This window comes from Rissa tridactyla, chromosome 4, assembly GCF_028500815.1.
Source record: "Rissa tridactyla isolate bRisTri1 chromosome 4, bRisTri1.patW.cur.20221130, whole genome shotgun sequence".
In the NCBI taxonomy this organism is placed as follows: Eukaryota; Metazoa; Chordata; class Aves; order Charadriiformes; family Laridae; genus Rissa; species Rissa tridactyla.
This window is the reverse complement of record NC_071469.1, coordinates 32,143,500-32,167,591: the sequence shown is the minus strand read 5'-3', so window position 1 is coordinate 32,167,591 and position 24,092 is coordinate 32,143,500. Positions and strand designations below refer to the sequence as shown.

The 24,092-nt window shown below is 47.1% G+C and overlaps 1 protein-coding gene across 1 annotated transcript in view; it reads right to left on the bottom strand.

Moving 5' to 3' along the window:
• The window catches only part of EGLN3 (egl-9 family hypoxia inducible factor 3), a 30,467-nt gene extending 7,052 nt beyond the window's left edge, over positions 1 to 23,415 (bottom strand). The window contains exons 1-2 of the mRNA XM_054200663.1: positions 22,922 to 23,415; positions 1,702 to 1,821 (exon numbers count right to left, since the gene is read on the bottom strand). Coding sequence (XP_054056638.1) covers positions 1,702 to 1,821; positions 22,922 to 23,278 — 477 coding nt within the window. The 5' untranslated portion in view covers positions 23,279 to 23,415. The remainder of the gene's footprint in view (positions 1 to 1,701; positions 1,822 to 22,921) is intronic.
• Between the last annotated feature and the right edge of the window lie 677 nt (positions 23,416 to 24,092).

Sequence of the window (24,092 nt, the reverse complement as noted above, 5' to 3'; positions counted from 1 at the left end):
ATGAACCACGATAAAGACAACACTGGCCCTGTAACAAACACTGGGAAACTTCTGAGGTCCCAGTCACACATCTCTAGAACCAGTGAATACCACAAGGGCAGGTAAGGGGTGCTCCACTGGACCAGCCTGAGATCAGACTCTCCTCCCAGCAATCGCGAGATACTGCTTGTGGTATTTCAGAGCCTGCATCTGATCGTATAGGAGTTAACTTTTACACCCTGGGGAAGAGTGAAGTCTGTTCTATTGTGGGATTTGTAATAAACTTCTCTTAAATACGTTATCTCTCCCAGTCAGTCTTTTCCCTACTTATGACACAGCCTGGTTTCTCTACCACATCATTTCTCTCTTTCCGCGTGCCACGAGTTTCAGGGAAAAAGTCTGGTGATCCGCATACACTGCAGAAAAGATGCAGATGAACTCTGCCTCCTCCCTGCTGCTGTTAGAGGGCTCTCTGGAGGCTTCTATGCCGCACCACAGAGGAGAAGGGTGCACCGCAGGGATGATGTTGTCAACCCAGCACTGACCTGACTTAGTACCTCCACGTGGCATGCAAACCTCAGTAAGAAATTAATAGGGTTCCTCAAAGCAACATGGTTGCTTTCAAAGGCCAGCATGTTTATATTGCATCTCCTCCAGCACACATTTGCCTAAAGTTACCATCACACCCACAGAATACTCTCCACCAGTGTCCTGGATTTCAGTTAGCTCTCTTAGCGTCCACTTGGGTGCTTCTTCACTATCAGAATAAGAGTGCAGTGCACAAAATAAATTGGATATTTGCATTTCCTCACGCATCTCCTCCTTCATTTTATTACATTGAGATGTCTCACTGCCATACTCTACGTAAAGGAATGTGTTTTTCTCCAACACTGCGTTTCTCGGTGGCATTGCCTCTAAATCTGAACTCACTTTTGGGGGTTCATAGTATTTACGCGTGGTTAAAGAGCATCCACCTGAAAAGGCCAAGACAAGTCAGAGAGAAAAAAAATTTTGGGCAGTTTTCAACAGATAATCCACATGAATGGTTTGTGCTGTATTATGACAACAGAAGGGTAAACAGACATCCATATTTTTAAAAACCCTTATTTTGTTTCTAACTTAAAGGTATGGTAAATTCAAGGCTGACTTTATTGCCTTATAGTAATACAGGCAGAAACAAGAGCAACGTCCTGGCAAGAGACCCACTGGTGGAGTCAAAGATGGAGAGGACAAACCAAGCCACGTGCTCGTTCCTCTTACTAAGCCCCATCACTTCATAAGTAAGAAAACCCCAAAGTCAACTGCCTGAAGATCTTCTGCAGGAAGGAACAGTATTAAGAACACCAGAGTCCCAAATTTGGGCTGTCATTTTGTTCTGCTCCCAGAATCCACTTATTCCTTAGTGGATTATGTTTTTCTTTCTAGTGCTTCATTGCTCTTTCCTCTAAACAAAGTGGAAGAGCCAGCAGCCCAGTGCTTAGAAGCTTTATTCTACAGCAACAAAACAGTATGTGTGTGGGATGGGAGAGAGAATAAGGAAACAGTTCAGATTCTTACTTCCAAAGGGTTGCCATAAACACCAAAAAAATAAATGGAGAGATGAAGAATGGACCAGCTGTTCAAAAGTTCACCGGAGTTCACAGAAGCAACTGACAGCCCCAAAGCTCTGTTTCTTAAGTAGTTTTTCCTTCACATTCTGCCTCAACCCTGTGGCTTACTCACCTTGGAGTCCCAGTTCTTGTTCAAGTAATAAATACAGGTGATGCAGCGCCCGTCGCCATTTGGATTGTCCACATGACGAACATACCCAGTTCCATTTCCAGGATAGCAAGCGACCATAGCCTGAATGAAAGATAAAGATTGTTAAAAAAAAAATAAATTTCTACAAGACGCCCATCTTCAGTTTTTCTTCGCTAAGCATCCTCCCATCACCAGTTTGGCTCAGCATTTTTCAGATGATCAATCCAAAACCTACGGCAGACACCACCAGAAGGTGTCTTTGCACAAGCTTCTTTCACTGGGTGAGTCAGTGTGAAATTCCAAACTGAAAATAAGTACCCTTCACGTTTCACAATACATACACTAAAGTAGGAGGGAAAAAAACTGAATTAAACTAAAATGCTGTTACTTATGGTACAAGTCTGTTGTTCTCTACAAGCTACGTGACTTTGAGGCTGTTTCAGCTAAAGTTTGCTTGGGTTTCTAAAGCTGAGCAGTCATTGCAAAACCGATTTGCCTGTCATAATGAAAGTAGAAAACGATCCCAGGCTGTCATGCCTTACTACCACCATTCTCCTCTATTCATATCTTCCAGTCCCTGTCATATGCATCCCTATGGTCCAACACAAAGTGAGGGTCCCCAGGAGGTGTGGGTGAAAGTCCATAGAGCAAAGTCTGCAAAAATCTGAAACTCCTTTGTGCTGTGTTTGCACAGGGCAGTGCGTGTTTGCTTTCACGGACTGAGCCACAGAACCAACCAAACAGCTTTCAGAAGCATATTTCTCTCTTTGATCATCCCCAGACTTGCTGATACAATCGCTTAATTCAGCCTGTTTAAATTTCACCTTGAATGATGAGATACGCCTAACACAAATTACTCCAAACCACACGACGGTCAACAGGTCTTAAAAGGCTCTTTACAGCAAAAATGTATTAGACTTGAGTTGACACCATTAGCAGCCTAAGCAGGATGCAGGGAAGAGCAGGCGAGACCGCTGGTAGGGTACCAGATCTTTGTCTCGGAGTCACTTCTTCACTATTGGGACTACCTGGTAGTGAGACCAGTCACCTTCCATGGAGTTTTGTCCACTAAAGCTGTGGCAACAGAAGTCTTGTTCCCACTCCTGACACCTCCTTTAATCGTTTGCCAGTATTAGCAGCAAGAGTGACGGGAGATGATGGGCTAAGTTCGGTTGGAAAAGTGGACGCAGTATCTAGATGTGCTCTCCCTGGGGCTGGGGAGAGGGCAATAATCTCTCCCTTCAACCTACTGGCTGTGCTCCTGTGATTGTTGTCCTGGATGCCGTTGTGCAGGGGCACACTGCAGGCTCATGTTCAGCTCACTGCCCACCAAGACCATCAGGGTCCCCAGGCTCCCCTGTGGAGCAGAGCCGCTCCCCAGCCTGGCAGCCCCCAGCATGCACTGCTGCAAGGGGCTCTTCCTTCCCAGGGGCTGGACTTCACATTTGTCCTTTTTATAGAGGTTGCCATTGCCCTGTTTCTCCAGCCCATCTGTGTCCCTTTAGGTGGCAGCCCTGCCCTTGAGTGCATCAACTAGTCCCCCTCACTTTGAGGTCATCTCCACGCTTGATGAGCATGCACTCCATCATCTGCTTCGGGTTACTGATAAAGGCAGTTAACAGGTCCATAGTGCTCCATTTGTTATCAGCTTCTAGGAATAATAAATACAACTGATTAACCAACGCCCTCCAAGCCCAACCATCCAACCAGGTTTTTTACCCATTTAGTTTTCCATCCATCCAGACCATAACATCTTAAGTTTGGATACAAGAGTATTGCACATGTTTGTCCCACAGAATGAGGATGTGATTGTGCACCACTTGCCTGACCTGCCCCCAGTAACCTGCCAAGCACAGCTGATAACACTGAAGACTGACAGTATAGGCTTTACCAAGAGCAATTGAAATTTTTAGCCAGGAACAGAGGTCTTGTTTTCTGCTTCCTAGCACATGCTAAAGCCATGTTTTTCTCATGGGACACATAACCATCTAAAGTATAGCACACGTTGCTTTAATTACAAAGGTAATTTTATCGTGCCAACAAACACTGGCACAGAAGTTGCCACCAGCAGCACAATGGATGCTCTTGACCAAGAACAAAAGTCTACTTACAGGAGTCAGCCAGGTTAGGATGGGTATACACATACAGCTGCAGAAATACTGCTCTGCATTTCAAGTCACGTATGAATCGACTTTCCTTCCTCCCCACAAGCACCAGCAGAACAGTACCTGCAGGCAGCAGTAAGTCACCAGAACCCGCTCCTCGCCCCAACACCTCAGGCCACAGCTGCTTTGGGGCTGGTGGCCCGCTGCGGCAGGAGATTATGCTGAACAAGAGTGCGTACCTTTAATTCCCAGTAATAAGCCCTCTTCCATCATGCCTGGCACTTTCCTAGATGCCTTGCCATAGGTTCTGTCTGTCCTGTTGTCATTCTGCTGTTACAAACAGCTCCACAGCTGAACTTAACCTTTCACTATCAGCCGGGAGAGGGAGAGGGGAGAGGGGAGAGGGGAGAGGGGAGAGGGGAGAGGGGAGAGGGATGGCAGCAGACAGGCAGGGAGGAGGGATGCGCCAGGGGCTCATCTCATCTCTGGAGCCAGCGGAGCTGCTGCCCAGAGGATGTGCGGCTACACCACCGGCGCGAGCCCTGCCTTGATGGAGCTCTGCTAATCATACCAGAGGGATGATGCACAGTGGGAATAAAGCTTTATTGACTGATAATACCTCATTTTTAAGTCGACATCCAACACAAAATTATGGAAGTCTCTCTTTGGAGAGCAGACATTACTCCAAGAGCACTGAAATGCCTAAAAATCAATCCAATATTACTACTATTTTTTAATGCCACAATCAAAAAGCTGCTGAAGAACAATAGACTGCAGGCCAGATCCTTAAAGGGATTTAGGTGCTTTCCTTACTACCGAAATCTGGGCAGGAGGCCAAAGTTCTCCCTGGCCTCCCCCACATAATATGTTCTCTTAGCAGAACATGCGCTTTGACTCCAAGACATTGATGCATTATTTATTTATTTACAGCATGCACCTTTCGCAACCACAACGCACAGAGTCCCTGGGGATGAAGAAGTAGAACAATTCCCACAGAATCCAAAAGCATTGGCCACATTCTAGCTTAACTTTAAGAAAAGAGGAAAAAAAAAAAGTTTTCTAGCAGCAGTAGCAGCGAAGGGAGAAAAGCAGAAGTGAAATATCCTTTTTCCTGGCAAGGCGAATATTTGAATGAAACCTTAAACAATGAAGGGAAATCATTCTGGTCCTCCTAGAGCCTGTTGAAACGATATCAAGCTTTATCAGAGCTCTGGCTGGAGCAGCTCCAGAGCAGATCAAGCTGGCCTCAGCAGGGATTCCAGCTGTTAGCACTACTTTTGGATTCGTTCAAAGCAAACAAGAAACAGGAGATGAGATGCGTGACCTAGACTTAATTTCGGTAATTGGTGAACACCGGTATTGGCCAATTTAGTGCACAGGCTGGCTACAAAAGCCGGAGGCTGGATTTTAATAATCAAACCATTTACTAGGTGGGCAAGTGGAGTGTCAGTAAAAAATATTTCCTATACTTTTTCAGCTTTTGCGTCCAGAAGAGCTCACTCCGTTTCCGGAAGCATCTCCCTTCATTAACCAAGTCCAAACCTAAACTAGCTATAGCAGGCAGTAATGAACAGGAACGTACCTAACCTTTTCCTTTTTTTTTTGCAATACAATCCATTACAATGGCTGTTAGTTGGCTTAACTTCCCCATGGAAGTAAATTTCAGCAACACTCCCCCCCCCCATTTTAAGTTAAAATAGAGGAGTTTGTCTTAAACAACAGCTGAACAGTTAAAAACTCCGATATACAGATGCATGCCTTTGCAGTGGCACACACGCACACCATACTTTAAGGACCAATGCTCTGGTGGTCTAGTCGACAGTCGTAAATTAAAGCCTACAAAACTTGGAAAATGAAAAGCAAATCATCAAGACTGCAGTTTCCGCACTGTCGTTTTCAGAGGTGTTAGGTTTCCCAAGAGGGTGCAAATCAACCACCAGTTAAACAAGCAGTAATTACCAGCTTTAGTAAGGAGCCAGGAATCATCAGTAAACTCCGCGTTGCACAGAAGCTCGCAAAAATAAGTTATTCATCATTCAGTTTTTAAGTATTACGCTCAAGTCAGCCAGACAAATCTGCAAGTCAAACTGCAAGACACCAGCTAAGTTTGGAGGCAGATAAAAAAAAAAAAAAACAACGGTTCCACAGAGAGGATTTTTCCCTGCCTCCCCGTGCTTCTAGCAAGGGGAGAAAAACAAATTCCCTTAGCTGATAGCCAGGACCATGCTGTGAGGCATCATTCTGCTACATTTCATAAAACAGGCAGCGCTGGAGCGGACTGGTACTTGGAACAAAAAGCTTCGGAGAATACCTCAGCTAGAAGATGCTCGTAAGTGGAAACGAAGACTGCCTAACAGGAAGCAGAGATGACAGCAGGTCAGGAGATGTTCTCCGTGTCTGCTAGCACCAAGCCAGGGCCCCAGTGTACTCCTAGTGCAGCCTGTATAGGTGGTATTGTAACCCTATACTCATCCTGTATTTTCCTCTCAGAACTCGTATGACCTTTGCAACCAACAAAAAAAACATTCTGACCTGCGTAACTCTATCCTGCCAACACCAACCGCCCTTGCAGATTAAGCTAAAAGGACTAGACAGCATGCTTTTCCATTTTCTGCACCAGATTTGTCCTGTATATTGTCGAACAGCCGCTGCTTTTGATCTCTAGCGTAGATGATCTCTGCATACAGCTTATACATCAAATAGTTAAATTCAGATATTACTTGTCGATTTAATGAAAGGTACTATATAGACACAAAGCAATACTGATCTGAGGTATCACTATGATGGTTACCTAGAAAACCAAGGTATTATTAAGAATTAACGGTGCTATAGCCACTGCAGCTTTCAGAAACGTTTTTATTTGGCTGCATACTTCCCAGTTTCCGAAATTTCAGTCCCAATATGTGGTTCTTAGTCCTGAACTGGAGCACGAACAAAAAAAAAAAAAATCACTTGACCAGAGTTTAGGAAATGAGGACTACCAGGACTCATTTGATTGACTTAGGTCTGAGTGCATACTGTACTCAACCTGATTTTAGTTTGTAGACGCGTGCAGTCTGTAGAGCCAGAAAGGGAAAGGCACACAGCTTGCTCTACATTAAAAGAACATGAGTAGTCTGACATTTCATGATCAAAGACAAGAGATTCTCAGTTGAGGCTTGTCTGACACACAGGCGCAACGGGATGTTTCTTAAGTACTTTCTTGTTGCACCCAATTGCGCCCAAGTGTTTTCTACCATGTAGCTTATAATAGTTAAGAATAAAATATTCATGAACATTATTAAATATTAGTTTGTTTGAATTTATGAAAGTTAAAACACTCAGCTCCAATACTGAAGCTTGAACTAGGAAAATCGGTCTAATTTAACAGTCTGTAGAGATGGGAGGGAACAGAGGGAGGAAAATTATGTTAAAACACCCCAAAAAAATATCAGAAACATTAGTTTAGTGCCTGTCGGAAAGGGAATTGCCACTCTTCACCCAAGAGGGGGTAAAAACCTCCCCGCTTCAGTCATGCAAAACATGAAATGGGCTTCAGTGGCAGTATTGCGTGAGAAACCAGCTCCTCATTTCCTCACCCATAACTTGATTATCAGTCTTCAATCAAACAGCTGTTGGATTTACAGAGCTAAGCCTAGCCACCTCCTTGTTGATCGGCTTCTTGCTCCGACACGGAGGCAAGAGAGGGGAAAGGCTGTGTGAGGAAGGAGACTATTTTTAGAAATTAAGAAACACTGGGGAAAGTGCTAGGGTTTGGCAGGGCAAGACACCTGCACCTTTTCACTTCACCTTTCAACTTCATACAGAGGCCTAAACCAAAGCCATACAGAAGACATCTAAAAGGCAAAAAAGCCAACAGAAATAACCATAAAAACCCTGGGGCAGTTACCTTCTTTGACGAAACACAAAGCAGATCAAGCTCCACAAACTCAGCTACAAGCACAGTTTGCTGAATACTTCCCTCATTAGCTTGCAGAAGTGGTCCTACACAATGAAGGTACCTTGGATGCAGGTGACAAGCGCCTACTGAAGGACCAAACAAGCCACAGCAAACAAGATATGAAAGACTGATAGGACCCTGTACCAGCAGGTGACTCATCTCTAGAGCACTATATCTTGGGCAGACTGACATGATCACAGCTACTTTTGCTCCTTGCTTTTCTTTTTTTTTAAATACCTTCCTGCTGGGCAAGTATTTATAATTGTACAAAAATCCCATTTTCCGTGGACAGCGTTTTAGCCAGGTGGTCTGATACTTTCCCTGTATGTATGCAACCTTGATCATCAGATTCAGATTTTCCAAGGACTGGAAACCTCATCTCTCCCTTTTTATTTGATTTGGTTTTTCATATGCATCATTGTAGCTTGATTATTGTTTTCAGGTGCACAGAGGCACATTTTGGAAATTTTTTTGAGGAACAGCCTGAGAGTGGGAATTGTGGGAAAGACTACTGCTGTCATCTACAGGAAAAAGATGCAAAGACACTGGTTTACCTTTGCTTATCAACCAAAAGGCTATTATTACCTGATATTATTCTAATTACCCTAAGATGGAAAACTGTTCCTGATTATTAAATTTCTTCTAGAACTAAGGGTAGAAACAAAGAACTATCCATGAAAGCTCTGTTCATGGATTATCTCCATGCCACACGGCTGCTGATAACCAGCACGTTATCTAGTGGTAGTGCAAGGAGCCCCTAATAAGCTTTCAAATCTTATGGAATCTGCCTGTAAGGAAGACAGATCACAGACTGACACTGCTTTAAAAATGAGCTCCCTATTAAATGAATCTGTGATGGGGCTTAGGAAGCTTTTCTAATGATTGGCAACAAAATTTAATTCTTCATGGCCTGAAGAGTCCTATTAATGTGAAGGACAGCTTCAGCTTGTGACTATTTTTTTCTTTTCTTAGCAGAACACCCACTTAGAGATAAATCTGGATGCCCTTCAAGTTCAAGCTGGCTGCCAAGGCAGTGCCACTGTGAAGTGGGAAGGCATGGAACAGCCATGCCTCGTGTCGGCAGAGGCCGTCTGCGACTGCCAAGAGAACAGGGAGCATTAGCGAACCAAGCTTTGGAGACAGTGGTGAGTTTTGTTGAGCTGTCCCGGCAGCTGGATACTTCCTGGGATTCTAAAGTGAAGAGGCAATTCAGGAAACCGAGAAAGGAGCCGACCGAGGGAGAAGTCCTCCAGGGTTCCGAGGAGAGAAATCTGACTTGTGGTTTCCCAGGCAAAAGAGTCACAGACATTTATCTTCCTCTGGATACTGTCTACAACACTATATTTTTTTTTTTTTAATTTTTTTTTTCTTTAAAGCCAAGTAAAATAACTTTTTGCTGTCAGACCACGACCCAAGTTCTCTGCGTTCAGCCTCTGGGCTTGGCCAGGAGAAAACATAATACTGAAATTTGAGGAAACAAATCTAGAATTGCCATGGGATCACGACTATCCTTGCAGCGAGCATCGTTGTCTCTTCTGATAATGAAAAGTATTAGCCTCCTCCTTCCCTGTTTGTTCAATTAATCTACATATTTCTGCATTTATGTCAATTAACACTTTTCTCCAGTTCCTCAGTGCCTCTCCCATCTGCTGCAATGGTAAAATCAGGTGAGATTTTTATTTTGCATCCTCCTCTGACCTAAAACTACGTGTTAGGCTTCAGTCGTTGTGCTTTGCACGCACACAGAGACAACACAGTTTCCGAAGAGATTACTGTGCTGCGAGGAGCAGGCGTGCCATCACGGCAGGACCCGAAATTCAAAAGGCTATTGCCAGTGGGTTAGTGCAGCCAAGGATATTCAGATTAAGCCTCCAATTAGCAGCTGCAAACATGTGCAGTCCATCAATGTATCAATAAAGGCTGCTTCAGTTCAGTGAGACGGGCCGCCCCTGGGCGGCGGAGCCCTGGCGTCAGGCCAGCGAGATGATGGCTTAACGACAGCGCTACGTGCGGAGCGTGAGGCCATCGGCCACCGAACGCAAACTTCACTCCAGAGAACACTTCACAGAGACGCTGTGGAGGGAAGAGGGGGAAACCCACGCTTGCAGCACGCAGATGCTCAAGGCGCTTCTCTCTTCTGGTTCTTACTGCTCTCCCTCCCCCTCCTGCACACACACGCTTATTTCCCACACTTTAAAAAAAAAAAAAAAACCACACACAACACAAAAAAAAATGCTCTGTTTAATTAAATTTTAGGATTATTTTTGCCTGTGCTTGAAGCCCTCTTTCATCACCAGAAAACTCTTTCAGTCCCCTCTTCTCCCCCCAAGAGCCAAACCTGGACGATCTGCACTAACGAGAAAGTATCGCAAGCAATCAATGCGGATAGAGAAAGCGTCCCCTGTAATGAGTCCCAGGGGACACGGTGACAAGCGCCACCCCTGCAGAAAAGCAAATTCGTAAGTAAGTGCAGGCTCATTAAGGAAATCTGTAAGGACCATCCCTGTATGTTCAGGTTCTCAGCAGGGAATCAAAGGCATGGTAACCAGCACAGGCATCCTCTGCGGAATATCCTCATCTGTGTGGCAGAAAGATAATTTCACAGTTCCTTAGATATTCCAGCCTTTCATTCTTTGTCAGCACTTACGACCTTTTCAATTCTGCTAGTAATCACCCAGAAGATTACACCACTTTTTTTTTTTCCTGCAACATTTAAAGTACTCTACATATTTTGATGCTCTTGTGGGTACGTTAATAAAGGTCAGGAGAGACGGCCACAAGACAGGCAAACTGTGTTTTGCTGGTGTCGGAGTTGCCCGAGCTGGCCAACATCCCTTTTTTTACCCTTATTTATTTTTAGCCTGTGGGCCCAGGGTGAGTGAGCAATGCTGCCCACAAGATTTTTTATCAGATCACACAGGGTACACAACACCCAAAACGCTTCCTGTGAATGTTCCCCTTCAGAGGCTCACAGGAGGCACTCGCAGGCAGAGGAGGTGACAAGCCAAAACCTCAAAGCAGATGTGCCAAGGGACAGGGAAGCCCAAACCGTGCAGCATGGTCCCTCCTTGGGACACCTCTCGTGGCCTCGCACGCTCCCGCCGGGGAGATGGGGGTTTTTTTATCCCCTTTGGTTCAGTGGAAGTCTCCCTCCCCTGACAGAGATGGGAGGCAAGGTTCAGATTAACGTCATCACACTTGGCGGGTACCCCAAACATCCTCCCCAAAACTGTCTGAGCCGTCTGGACTTCTGAGGCTGCTGAGACATTACTGCACTACATAAACAGAGAGAAGAATGGTTCTCAAGTGTTTGTTATCACAGCAGTAGCACCAAATTAAGGCTAATTGATGAGACCAGTTATCTGCTATGTTAACTTTGGAAGGCAGCCGCCTCACTCACACCCCCCCCACACCTTTTCAGAGGACCTCGCCCAGCTAACAGTACAATTATTCCTGCAGAGGGTTTTGTGTACATGAATACTTATGGATAGAACTCAAAGTTACCGATAATAAATTACCATCAGAAATAATTTCTGCTATGCTTAGACAAGGCGTGTTCTCTTTACCTCTAAGGCTCCGCCTGCACATAAAGTTGTACTGCTCTGACTACATGTGTACGTTGCAACAGCACAATCTCTCTAGTGCGGGTGCAATTAAAGGCGATGACTGCGTATAGAGTGACACAGCATCTTTCCACACACGAAGGGAAACAAGTTATTCAGATTCCAGGCAATTTTGTAATAATATAGTTATACACCTGTTCTAAGGTTAGGCAATAAAAATGTATTTGGGGGGAGAAAATAAAAAAAAAAAAATCTTTCTAAGTGTTGTGGTGCCTGCCCTCCCCACCATCTACACAGCCTGTACCTGCAGCAGTAAGATGTGTGTAGACAGGAACTAGGCAACTCTGAAGAAAGCAAGCGTGCTTAAAACCAGATATGTATGCACACAACAAACTGAGCTCCAGTCTTACATTTGCACACCTTAAAGCTAGTCACAAAGGCTCTCAGAGAAGGAAGCCTGGCCCGAAACCCAGCTGCGGGGCAACATCGGACTCCGCATTTCAACACAGGCTGCTGAATTCCCACTTCTCCTTTTCCACTGGTCAAGCCTCTCCCGCGGATTTATGCTGCCACCACCCGACAGAAGGGACTGACCCTACAAGGCTGGCTGCCTTGCGGCCGCTGCCACAGCCTTTGACTCGCCGGCCAGGGCGGTGGCCCTGCAGAGAGACACGGCCATGTCTGAGGAGCTCCCTCCCCACCTTCCCTCGGCCCCTTCACGCCTGCTGCTCTGCTTCCCTGCACTCCCCTCTGGAGCCTCACCCAGCCATTCCCACCACAACTCACTGAAGCAACAGCCCTTGGCAGGTTTCTCAAGAGCCAGTTCAGGACTGGGCCTTAAAGTAGTAACATTCTTCAGCATTTAAGGCAGTTTTTGCAGGAAGCACAGCAACCGTTGAGCAGGGAGGTGGTCTCTCTGGTGTGGGTTCAGGATGCTTCCTGAGGATGCAGAAAGCCTGGAGTGGTCTTTCTGGCTCTGTTCCCTCCTTTTTCCTCTTCCTCTCCAAAACCTTTCCTCTCTGGCAGCCAGTGTGAGGAGTGCAGCATGTACTCGGAGCCACCGCAGGGGCGGCTGGGGGTGAGCCAAGCTGGAGGTTGGCCGGGGGCTGCTCTCCCAGGGTGCCAGCTGGTTGGGCAGCCAGAGGAAGCAGCTCTCATCCCTGTCTCTCCCGTTCCCTGGGATGGAGACGAGAGACGGTGGCTGCACAGGCATGTCAGGGTTGGGTAAGAGACCCCTTGGTGAGCGGCTGCAGCTGGCTTTGATGGAGGTGTGGGGCACAAGAGCTTCTCTGCAGTGGGGAACGCAGCACAGATACGTGATGGCAAGTCAGAGCTATAGGGGTATATCCGCATACTGAGGCGCGGGGGTGAAGAAGGTACTCATTCTGCCCATAGCTACAGTCACCACTGGCACAACCAGTGCCTTTCCTAACTGCAGCCAAGACATTGTACTAATACAGCTCATAATTAGCAGCAACAGCTTCTATGGATGGTGAGCAGTGAAACAGGCTTTTAACCAAGCACCACCAAAAGTAAACTAAGAAAGAAAAAAAAATGGTGTCTGTTTCAGTTGCAGACATCTTAGGTAAGTGTAAAGAAAGAAACAAACAAGAAAAGTCAACTACACTTTCGTACTTGACAAGAAATTACCACAGTGAGTGTCAGACTGGCACTGAACCTTTAGGTCATCAGTTAGACATCAAGTTTTGCACTGAGAAATATAATGGTAAAATGCACAGCCTCGGCAGTTCAGCATTTGACCACCATCAAATGCTGAATTATAGTAAATTTGGCAACGAGGACCAGCATTCACAAATCCTCTCATTGCTCCTCCGTGAAGAGGAAGTTTGTAAAACAGTTAACCAGGCTGTGACCCTTCCTGTTGGCCTGCTTCAGAGACACCACGCACATGCTCCACAGACAACGGAAGACGGAGGACAAGTTAATTTAGTGAAGTGGAAAGATCGGTGAATACTGTAAAGAGCAGAGTTATCCATACATCCTGGGGAACCCCGTTCTGTTTGTGCACATCTAGTCATATGCCATGGTTTATATGCCTTAACAGCAGGACATTTTACAGCATGTACAGTGAAGCTTCTCCTTTTTCCGCTTCTCAAACCACTTCTACCAGATTCCCTATGTGAAATCAGAAGGTGCAGTTGCACATACAGTCTTCAGCAGCAAGCACAACACCCTAAGACTGTTAACAATCTAGGAACAGGCAAGTTGAGGACTAATTGACACTTCCCACCCACCCCACCTCCCTTTTTTTTTTTTTTTTTTTAAATATCTCCTCCCCAAATTTTACATATTTTTTCTACTTGCATGGTCCAGCAAGGGACTCTGTGCAAGAGGACTTTCATCGCTCCCTGGAGCCTTGGGAGTCCCATGGAGTTGGGAGGCTCCATGCTGGCATCCACCACCTCGGAGCCCATTGTCCAACAGTGCCCCGCATCCCAGGTTTTTCCCATTCAGGGTGGCGTTCCCCAACCTGCACTGACTAGCACCCATCTCCCTGCATGCATTACTGGAATAACTGCTACCCTTAATGGTGTAAGACAGGTTTGCCACAAGACACTCAATTGCAAAGGTCAGATAAAAATCATAACCGATATCTATAACTTCCATCAAGTAAGGCTCCTTGCTCCCTCCCAAGACACCATGTAAAAGATGGACCATATTTCAAATCTAAGACAAAATGTAGCCAAAGACTGGGGACGGCACAAGAAATCACTGCAACTTTTCCTGAAGTTTGGTAAACATACTCTAGCATAGTCCAACCCAAGCACCAAAAGATGTGCTTTAGTCCCATTGATTTGAAAGAGCTTTTTAAAAAAAGTACTTAAGTGAATTGCTGAACTGGGGCCAAAACCTTAAAAGCATTTGCCTTATCAATTTGTATTAAAAAATTACAGTGCAAGAAGACATAAGCAATGATTAATTATTATTATTATTTACAGAAAAGAAAAGTGCGAACATTTCTTGTTTGGATTTTCAGGTCCAAAAAGAAAGCACAGAAAAGAGTCTATTGTGACCAAAGAATTCATATGAACTAGATATATACGAGACTCAAAATGGTTATCTTTTTGCTACAAACAAGGATGCAATTCCCTGATGTTTGGCAAAAGACACCACTACCCTGCCATCTCCAGCTGACAAATCTTTGGACAAAATGTTTCCAGTCTGTGCAGACAGTGTGATATGCTGTACTCCTGCAATTTATACTATTCGTTTTAAACTGGGTGGCTGGTGGCATGGACATCTAGTAAGCCTGCATGGAACGATTATGGTCAGCAAAATCTATTGCATCACGTTATTTGTGAAAAATCAGAGCAACAAGGAGCTTGTTTAATCAACCGCTTTCTATTAAGTGCTTTGCATGGTGGCACTAAGTTTCTTTGTCTACTAATCTTATCAGGACACAATGACAAGAGAAAAATGACTGTAGGGAAAAGCTCCTTTCTGTCACTGAGAGACAGTAGATGCCTACGTGTGAGTGAGTGACGGAGGGGAAATGGGGCTTATGGCTCCCTCCAAATCACTTGCAGGAACGGTCAGGAGTGGTGTGCTGATGGGATGACATGGCTGTGAATAGTTTAAACAATAGGAGATAGATAGTCTACTTGGCATGAGCCTCCTCCATCTGTTTTCTTCCTTCACCTCATTGCCTGAACAGCTAGAGAGACGATCTTCTTGCTTTTCTGACCAACTCCCTGTCATCCCTTTTCAAAGCAATAGAAGGTTCAAAACAAATTGCTATGTAATGTCATGCATCAAGGTCTTTTGTAAAGTCCTACCACAGTCTGTGCCAATGCATCAGTTATTCACCCTGGAGCCCACCATGGGGGCCATCAGCTGCCCTAGGCTCAGGTACCAGAAGCAGTTCCCAAAACACCTCTACCCAAGAGCTCCTCTGCTAATCCAATAAAACCTTTTCACGGAAGCTTAGGGAGTCTTGTGTTGCTGGCAGCTTTCTAACAGTGTTGTTTCAGTCTTCAGCTTTGTGACAGAAGGATTACAGTCATGCAAAATCCAACCCAGGGCTTCAAATTCCCTCGAGTTGGTATGCACACATCCTCCTTCTCCATAAATCTAAAACCGGCAACACTTACTCGCAGGCTTCCTTTCCTGACCCTCATTCTCACGAGCCATCCACTGCAAGATCGATGAGCACTATGTGGCCCACAGGTGCCAAAGGACCACTTGCCCTTGACCTATTACACAACAGGAAAAGGCAATCCGATTGAAACAGGAGCAGGAGAAAAATTTTTAAAAAGTTAATGCCTTAAAAAAAAAAAAAAAGTACTTTGACTTTGTAAAAGTCATCTTGAAACATTTGATAAAAGTATTGATTTATTCCAAGTGTGTCCAGCCTGTTCAGCAAACATTAAGATTTCATCTGATTAAAAATGCATTCATCTTCGGGTCATTTTGGTTTTATCTTCTTCCCCTATCCCACCCCTTACACATACAGAAAGGAATTGCTGAGGGAGTACAGACACTGTTGAACATCCCCATCAACCCAGGGGAAAAAAAAAAAAAAAAAAGGTAAAAAATATCTGTGCGGCACAGGAGAAAGAGGAGGGAGAAGACACTTCCACATACCAAATCAAGCAAATTGCTTGGGAAGCAACATGCAGGGTAAGGCTGTATTACATTGAGCCACCATCCAGATAAGTTTGTAAGTCAAAGAAAGAAGAGTTTACCATGAAATCAAATAAAGACACTGGGATCAACACAGACAGCTGGAATCCTTAATGCAAAGAAACAAGTTCATTTTTACTGTGTATCTGCTGCCCTGTGTCAGTGTCATAAGCATCAATGCATCTCCATTTAAACATATACTGTTATTAGCAGTAAGCTGTAATGAACTGAATTATTCATTAATAATTACCTTTGGGAAAAGGCTGTGTACCAATATTAATGGCAAGGACCAGCTCCTCTCCCTCCCAAAATGCCAGCTCAGCGGGAGGGGGCACTGAACTCTGAATCTTGCTGTTTTCCCCGGTGGCTCTCCCAAGGATACCGAGCCTTGCAATGCCGTACACACCCCCGCCAGTCCAAAGGACAAACACTCCCCGTACCCAGAGGCATTAATGCCACCTGTATTACAGCGTCCTTCCCCACACGGCTGTGGAAGGTTTACACTGACATTTAACAAGCAATGAGCCCTCGCACAAAAACAAACTGAGAGGCACATACTTACTTAGGGATTGCAAGTAATAGGGATATTGGCAGGCACACCAGGAGGGCTATTGCTGCAAGTCTCTGGCTTTGGGAGCTGACGTAGTGGTGCTGGGAAGGACTGGTACCAGAGCGGTCATGGCAATGGATAAGAAGGTACTGAGGAAAATGCACTACCACTATGGGACAGATTGCGGAAAACTTCCCTGCTTTGCCATCATTGTGTAACTCCAGAGTCTAATAAGACTCATGAAGCACTGCTGGACTGCAAAACCACAGACAACGTGAAAAAAAGTCAAGTAACCTGCCCTGATGCCACAAACACGTGCACAAACTCAGGATAAACAGACCACTCTGCTCTTCACGTTGCCTGAGAGCTCAGACTTACTTCCCTTCTCTTACAGGATTAGCCACCTTCTGCCTTCCTCTGCCACTACGACTGTAAAGCACATGGACGGGCTCCTAACGCAGTGTAAGAAAGGTCGCTGGGTGGTTAGACTTCTCCTCCACAAGGAGGGAAAGGAGGACCAATCGCAACCACCTGGCTGCCAAAGGCTCTGGTGTAACACACACTGAAGAATGGCACGTTTTTTCCACTGCCTACCATGGAATAGATCTACCAATGCACTACAGCCAGGTTCTTAAGAGTGATGACACGTAACAGGTAACGAATTCAAGCTGCTTGTAACTTCAACACCCAAGTAGGAGCTCAAACACCATTCCATAGAGACTCCCCATGCTTCTGAACCCCCTTACAGATACATGCATCACTGCCTGTAAAATACTGACCCATTTCTCCAGTACCCTGTCCCTGCTGAGTGAAGAAGCAATCTGAAAGATTCTCCAAGTGCCTCTTTCAGAGTAGTATCTTTTGAAAGTTTCAAAAAGTCATTGAGAATAATTTGATGAAGAACAAAAACAAGAGCTAATATTCCCAGGTTTATACTCATTTAATGCTCTGATTGTCAAGTAAAAATTATACATTCCTGTGTATAATTAACCAGGCTAACTAATCTTGCTTGACAAACACAGATATAAACATCAGCTTTGACATCAAGCCAAAGCAACCACTCTAGGATCTGTGCCAATGCTGAATTCCTCAGTCTGATATCATAAAACGACTTGTCTGTTGTATTTACAGTTCCAGTGGCTCTGGACTCTGCCGGCAGCTGGCCAGAAGAACAGATTTGAACTTACCCATTATGCCAGAACATGTGCATTTGATTAGAAGAAAGGGAAATTATGCATATTTCTTCTGGATGGTGGTATTCATCAGACCTCCCATTGTAAACTAATTGCAAGGCATGCTGCTATGCAAGTATCAAAAATCATTTGTAACACATAATAAACCAGTATATTTCTACAGGCAGTACTGCTCTTCAGCTCTATAGCCAGTCTTCTGTTATCCTGCTCCTTACATCCACATCTCAAATCAGAAAATGCAGCATTTCACTCTGTTTTAATTGCAAAGTATAGACTTTGAATGCTATACAACAGAACTTTTCTGTCTTCATTCATAAAAGCAAAAATACCTCACCTCATTACCTGAGTTATGAGGGACTTGGTAAAACCACTCAACCCAAGACTGTGACATTTCGTGCATTTCTTCAACCCTCAGGAACAACCTGCTAGACAGACCATGTTTCAAAGCCTACCTAAGAACACCCCATCGCACAGTAGGTAGGCAAAAGGACCCGCTCTGGTTTTCAGCAAACGCTGGCTAGCCATGAAGTGGCACCACAAAAGACCTGCTTCTCCTGCGACAGTCAGAGGGGGCCCACCAGGGTGGGCTGAGCAGGGAGGTGTCATGGCTACAAGCGACGGATGCAGAAAACATCCCATAAAAAAAAAAAAGTGAAAGGCCCACAGAGATTTTGAAGCAAGTTTTCAAGAGGGTTAACGTCCCACAGGGACATCTAAATTCATTAGTCTCATATTGAAAACTTTTTTTTTTTTTTTAAACCTCAGGCCATATACTTGACACCGAATGCAAGCAGTTGGGTTCTGAGATAAAAACATCAGTCATGGGCTTCCTTCAACACAGGTCAGCTCTTCAGATAATAACTTCTTGCCTTATTTTCTAACCAGTGGGACTCACTGGTGTCCAGCAGGCGCAAGATGAGCTCGAGGTCCCCCAGAGGCAGCCCCCACATGGATTTCAACCCCTGACGGCACGCAAGGGGGTACCAGTGACTCGCAGTGGGACACGCTGCTGTCAGGACCGGGGTGCAGAGTCCACGCAGGGCGCAGCCACGACAGATCAAAGTACCTTCCACCCCTCGCCCGTGAGGACCAACACGGCCCGCTGGCAGAACGTCAAGCGCTGACGCAGCCGAGGTGGCGCAGGGCAGCAGGTGCTGATGGCATCCCTCTGGGACCCTGCCTGACCACGGGAGAGGTGCCCTTCTCCAGCAGGGGCAAAACGTGAAAGGGGAAATAGCTACAGCCTCTCAGCAGCAGATCAGCTACCCAGGCATCCTGCTGCAAACATCTCTTTTACATTTCCACACCCGGTTCCTGCCAGCCCCTGTCCACTGCCTCCCCACAGGATGGCCTTCCAGGATGCCGGGCTCCCCAGCAGCTGAGGTGGCCAAAGGGACAGATATCCCAAACTCCACAGCACCTGGCACATCTGCAGCTTCTAACTTCAAAGAAAAGTAAAAAATCCTTTCTTATGTCTTGAATGAGAAATTTCTCAAGTGGCTTCTCTTCTGGAATATTTTCCTGCCGTGTTTTGGGGAGGTTTTTTTTAATGTCGTTGCTTTGATTTATTTATAATACAGGGATTACTTTTCTACAGGGCAGACATTTCACCACCTACAAAGTTTTGCAATTGCCCCCCTGGAAAATTTTACAATACATGGCAGGCCCCTGTGCCACCCCCACAACTAAGCAATATTTATTTGCGAGTAGGCTCAAACATTTTTACAGACAGCACTATCTCCACCATCTCCTCAAGCCCCCACAAAGCCCAATGAACCCTTTGGGACCCGAGGAGTCAGAAGCTCCAGCACATCACCCTTTCACCCACGGTCCCCGGAGCACCACCTGACCTGGGGGCACTCCAGGGGACTGGCCACGGAGACCGAATTGTGGCCTCACTTCCCAGCGCAAACGACCCGGCCAGTTCTTCTCCACCAAGCGTCAAAGCTTTAGCAGAGTAGAGACAGGTCCTCAAAACCAGACTGACCTCTGTCCTCAGGCCAGAGCGTCCCTCTGCACAAGGATGTGAATCTTCTCACACTGAGGAGAGGACTCAACCTGGGTCAACGATGCCTCGGTGAGATCCTTAGCTATTTACCTACTACGAAAGGGGAATCGTGGCTTTATTTTACTAGAAAATGTAAACTCTAGTTGAGGAGAATACAGAAGCCAACAAGCAGTGCATTGAGTCTGTCAACAGAAGAGACCTTTAGAAGAATGTTACCTGGTTATTTTGATTTAACCATGTCAGCTAATATTTTAAAATATGACTTATTCTAAAGATAGATTTGGATCACTGGTCTGCAAAGATGAAAGGTTACATTTCATTATCAGCCCTCAAATGTCAATCAACAGCTCTTAAGAGTACCCAGTACCCTTGTAAAATTTTACCTCCATCTGTTCTCTTTGATGCAATCTTAACTTTCTGTTAATGCTGTTGGAAGTCATTTGGAAACAGCAAAATCCTGACTTATTTCTCTCATGTAGCTACAAGGATAGCTTCCTTTATTGGACTAAAGTCATTCTTGTCTTCGTATGTTTGTGTAGCTACAAAAAAAACCATGAAGCACATCACACAAAGCAGACAGTAAGCTGACAGAAGTTCATTTACTAAGCAAATCTCTCCCTCTCTTCCAACACTTAGGCTGAAGATTAAAGTCATGCTATTGTTTTAAAAGCATAAACCTCTAAAGAATCGTGAGGCTGACATTACATAAATTCATTTCCATGACAAGAGGGGTTACCATGTAGCCAAAGGCTTACACTTTCAAACTGCTCTGGACTCTTAGCCCCATCTAATACCTATATTCCAAAACAGGAAATTACAATAGCACATGTCCAGCTAAGAAGTTCTGGTCCAGTTGCTCAGAAACACCCCACACCCCTCCAAATATTAAGCCATGGAAGTTTTCTGGGCATCTGTTTATGTCTACAAATTTGGGATTTTTGTGTAAACATTCATCAAATTTTAGAAGAAAAGCAAAATTCGCAGGTTTAATGGTGGAAGGGAAATGTCTATAGGTGACGTGGGAACCTGCATGCGCTGTTGTAGTCAGTTGATTAGTCACAGGAATAATCTTCCTGCTGAAGGCGTCCCACATCTCAGTTACAGATGGCAGCTGTTATTTCAGGGCCTCACATATCCATGGTACTTATTATAATAATAAGGGATTGGTTACTATTAATTTCTGATGGAAATTCCTCTGCATTTAGTTTTACAAACAATATTGAGTCCCTTTGAGTCCTGGACTGTTGTGTAGCACTTCCATGCACTGTTCAGAGTGTGACACTTTCCACACTCAAGAACACGGGCCAAAAGTATCTCTTTATAGCAAGTAGCTTGGTATCTATTTATAAAACAAGTTCTGCCCTGTCTGTTATTACTATTTGTACAAAAATGACTGCAAGAACACTACAAGTAAGTTTTAAAATTATCTCTACAACCCAAGGTCACTCCCCAAAAGACCCTTCACCCCAGCTAGTGCCAACAGCCTTCAGGCATTCAGTTGACTTTCTGCAAGTATCTCGTACAAATGCTAGACCACCTCCTTTCACTCCAGTCCAACTTTAACATAAGCTCCTGTTTTTCCCCCCTACAGGTGGCCAGCAATGCACTTTCATCAGTAATCAGGCAAACAGAAGTCACCCAGAGAAAGAACTAGGATGACCTTAAAGGCATGCCAAAGCAGATGGTTATTTATACCTCCTAACACCAGGCTCCCACCAGGAATAACTGAAATCCAGTCTACTCACATTTTAAACCAAATCTACCCAAGCTTTAACTGAACTAATGATCAGTAGTTCAGTGGAGCTATGCACAGGAGCAACGTTTCAACCTTTTATTATTCCCACCACTGTGTGGAAGTGCGGGGGGGGGGGGGGGGGGAAGGTGGAACATGCACAGGTTTTAAGGTGATCCCAAGCAACTGGTAAACATCACCATACTGTTTTCTTCAGTTTCCGGGGAAAAAAAAAATATATATATATATATATAAAATCTCAGGACCACTCACACATCCTCTTAGTTCAGGGCAAGTTAGGACCAAAAGAAATGCCTAAGTTTTCACTTTCGTAACTTTTTTTAAAGTTTAATTCTTTATATTCCTGGCATATCTCTAGAAGAAGTAGATGTTTTGAAAATGTGCTATATATTATAGAATTCAAGTCAGAAACAAAGAAATGGGAGCATTTTCACAGCATTCGGGACAGTGAAGCAAACTTAGTTCCAAACCAGTCCACTCTGCCACAGCAAAGCAGACAAGGAAAGAAAAACCAAGTTACCCCAAAGTGAAGTAATGACATTGCAAGTGCAAATAAACTTCATTGGGAAAGAAGCCTATAATACAGGTGTCCTACAATAGAAGTGCCCTCTCCATTTCTGAGCAAGAAAGCCTAGGGAAAAAAAAAAAACCTCACCCCTTCAAAAAACAAAAAGTTTGCTGTGCTCAAAACTGAGCATCCCTTACTTTGTGCCGCATACTCAATACAATCACGAAGGCCTCTTCAAGCTGGACCACCAAAACTACTTTGGCTAACACTATCACATGGGCGCAAACAAACAAATAATCGGATCCGAGCCGGGTACGTGCGCAGGGAGGGGGGATAAGGAGCTTTTCCCTCCACCTGAAACAATCCTCCAAAGGAAAGTCACGGTTAAGGCCGTCCCCTCTCTCCGCAGCTGGGGCGAGCGGCAGCCACCCGCGGGGGGCAGCCGGGGTCCGGCCCCCCCGCCGGCGAGCGGGGTGCCGCCTGCAGCCCGCCGGTGGTCTGCCAAGCGATGCCCGGTGGCGGAGGCAAGGACCTGGCCGCGGACCGGCAACCGAGGAGGCCGGCGAAGACCCCGCACGGGGCACGGCGGTGCGCCGCCCCGAAGCGCTGCCGGCACCGGCGGGGCGAGGGACCCGCGGCGGGAGAGCAGCCCCGCTGCCGCCTTTTAAGCGAGACCTTCGCAGCCGCCCGCCGCCGGCAAGGGCTGGAGAGCGGCTGCCCGTCGCGGGCATCCCCCGGCGCCTCCGCCACCCGGAGCCGTGCTGAGGGGACAGCCCAGCGGGGCTGCCTGCGCCACAGACACCCGCGGAGAGCGAGGAGGAGACACGGGGTGGGGGGGTGGGAGCCCGTGGAAACTTTTCCGCCAGGTCCCACCAGCAGCTGCCAGGCGGGTCGGTCCGGCCGGGAGCCGATGCCGGGGGGCGGGCGGGCCCCCTTACCTTGGATCGCTCCTTCACGTAGTACTTGCCGAGCCGGCTCCCGCAGTACATCACCAGCCGGTCTATCAGCGTGAGGAGGAAGTTGATGGCCTCGCAGCCCTCCTCCGTGCCCCCGATCCACTTGATCTGGTCGCCGCGGAGATGCCGCTTGGCGACGCCGCGGCTGGGGCCGGCCAGCTGCCCGTCGGCCAGCTCCCCGTCGCGGTGCATCCGCTTCACCCGCTCCAGCACGCAGTCCCCCACCACCTCCCCCAGGAAGTTATCCAGGTAGCAGAAGCCGATGTCGTGCAGGCAGGGCACGACGTACTCCAGGGCGATCCTCTCCAGGTCCAGCCTCATGATGTGCCCCAGCGGCATGGCGCTGCGGGGACGGGCGGCGACGCTACCCTGCCGGCCCCCGCGTCGGGAGGCGATGCCGGCCGGGCCGCCGCCGGCTCCAGGCCGAGCCGGGCAAGGGCTCCGCGGGGGGGGTGCGGGGCCGGGCGAGGCTGAGGCAAAACTTTGGGCTGGGCTGCGCGCTCCGCGGCGGCGGTGCTGCCGCGGCTCCGCGATGCTGGTGCTGCCGCTACCGGAGCCCGAGCGGCGTGCGGGAACCCTCCAGGTGCCGTGCGGGGACCGCGCCCGGTAGCTGCCACCCGGTAAATGGACCGCGGCGACAGATGGCCCCACCGCGATTAACACGCCGGCTACGTGCGGGATGTGTGCTCGCGCCGCGCCGCGCCGCCGCACGTGGGAGGAGCCCGCCCGCCGCGCGCCTCGCCCCGCCCGCTCCCCGCCCGCCGCCGCCCGGGCAGCCAATCGAACGCCGAGGGGGGCGTGGCCAGCCGGAGGGAACCAGCGGCGGGGCTTCCACACGTGCGCGCGGGGGGCGGGGCTTAGGGTCGCCGTGAGCCCCACCCCCCGGGAGTGGGCGTGGCCAGCGCCATTGAGGAATTCTCCCCTCGCATGTCGGCGGCGGTGCCGTGTGTGTGTGTGTGTGTGTGTCCCCCGCCCCGCCGAGCCGTCCCGGGGGCACCCGCACCCCGCATCGACCCGCTCCGCCGTTCCGGGGCGGCAGGGCTCTGGGACTGGTCCAAGGGAGGTTTGGAAATGTCCATCCCCCCCCGCCCCCGGGCTTTCCCCTGCCGCGGCGGCAGTTTCAGCTCTTCAGACAGAAGTATTTCATTGGGCG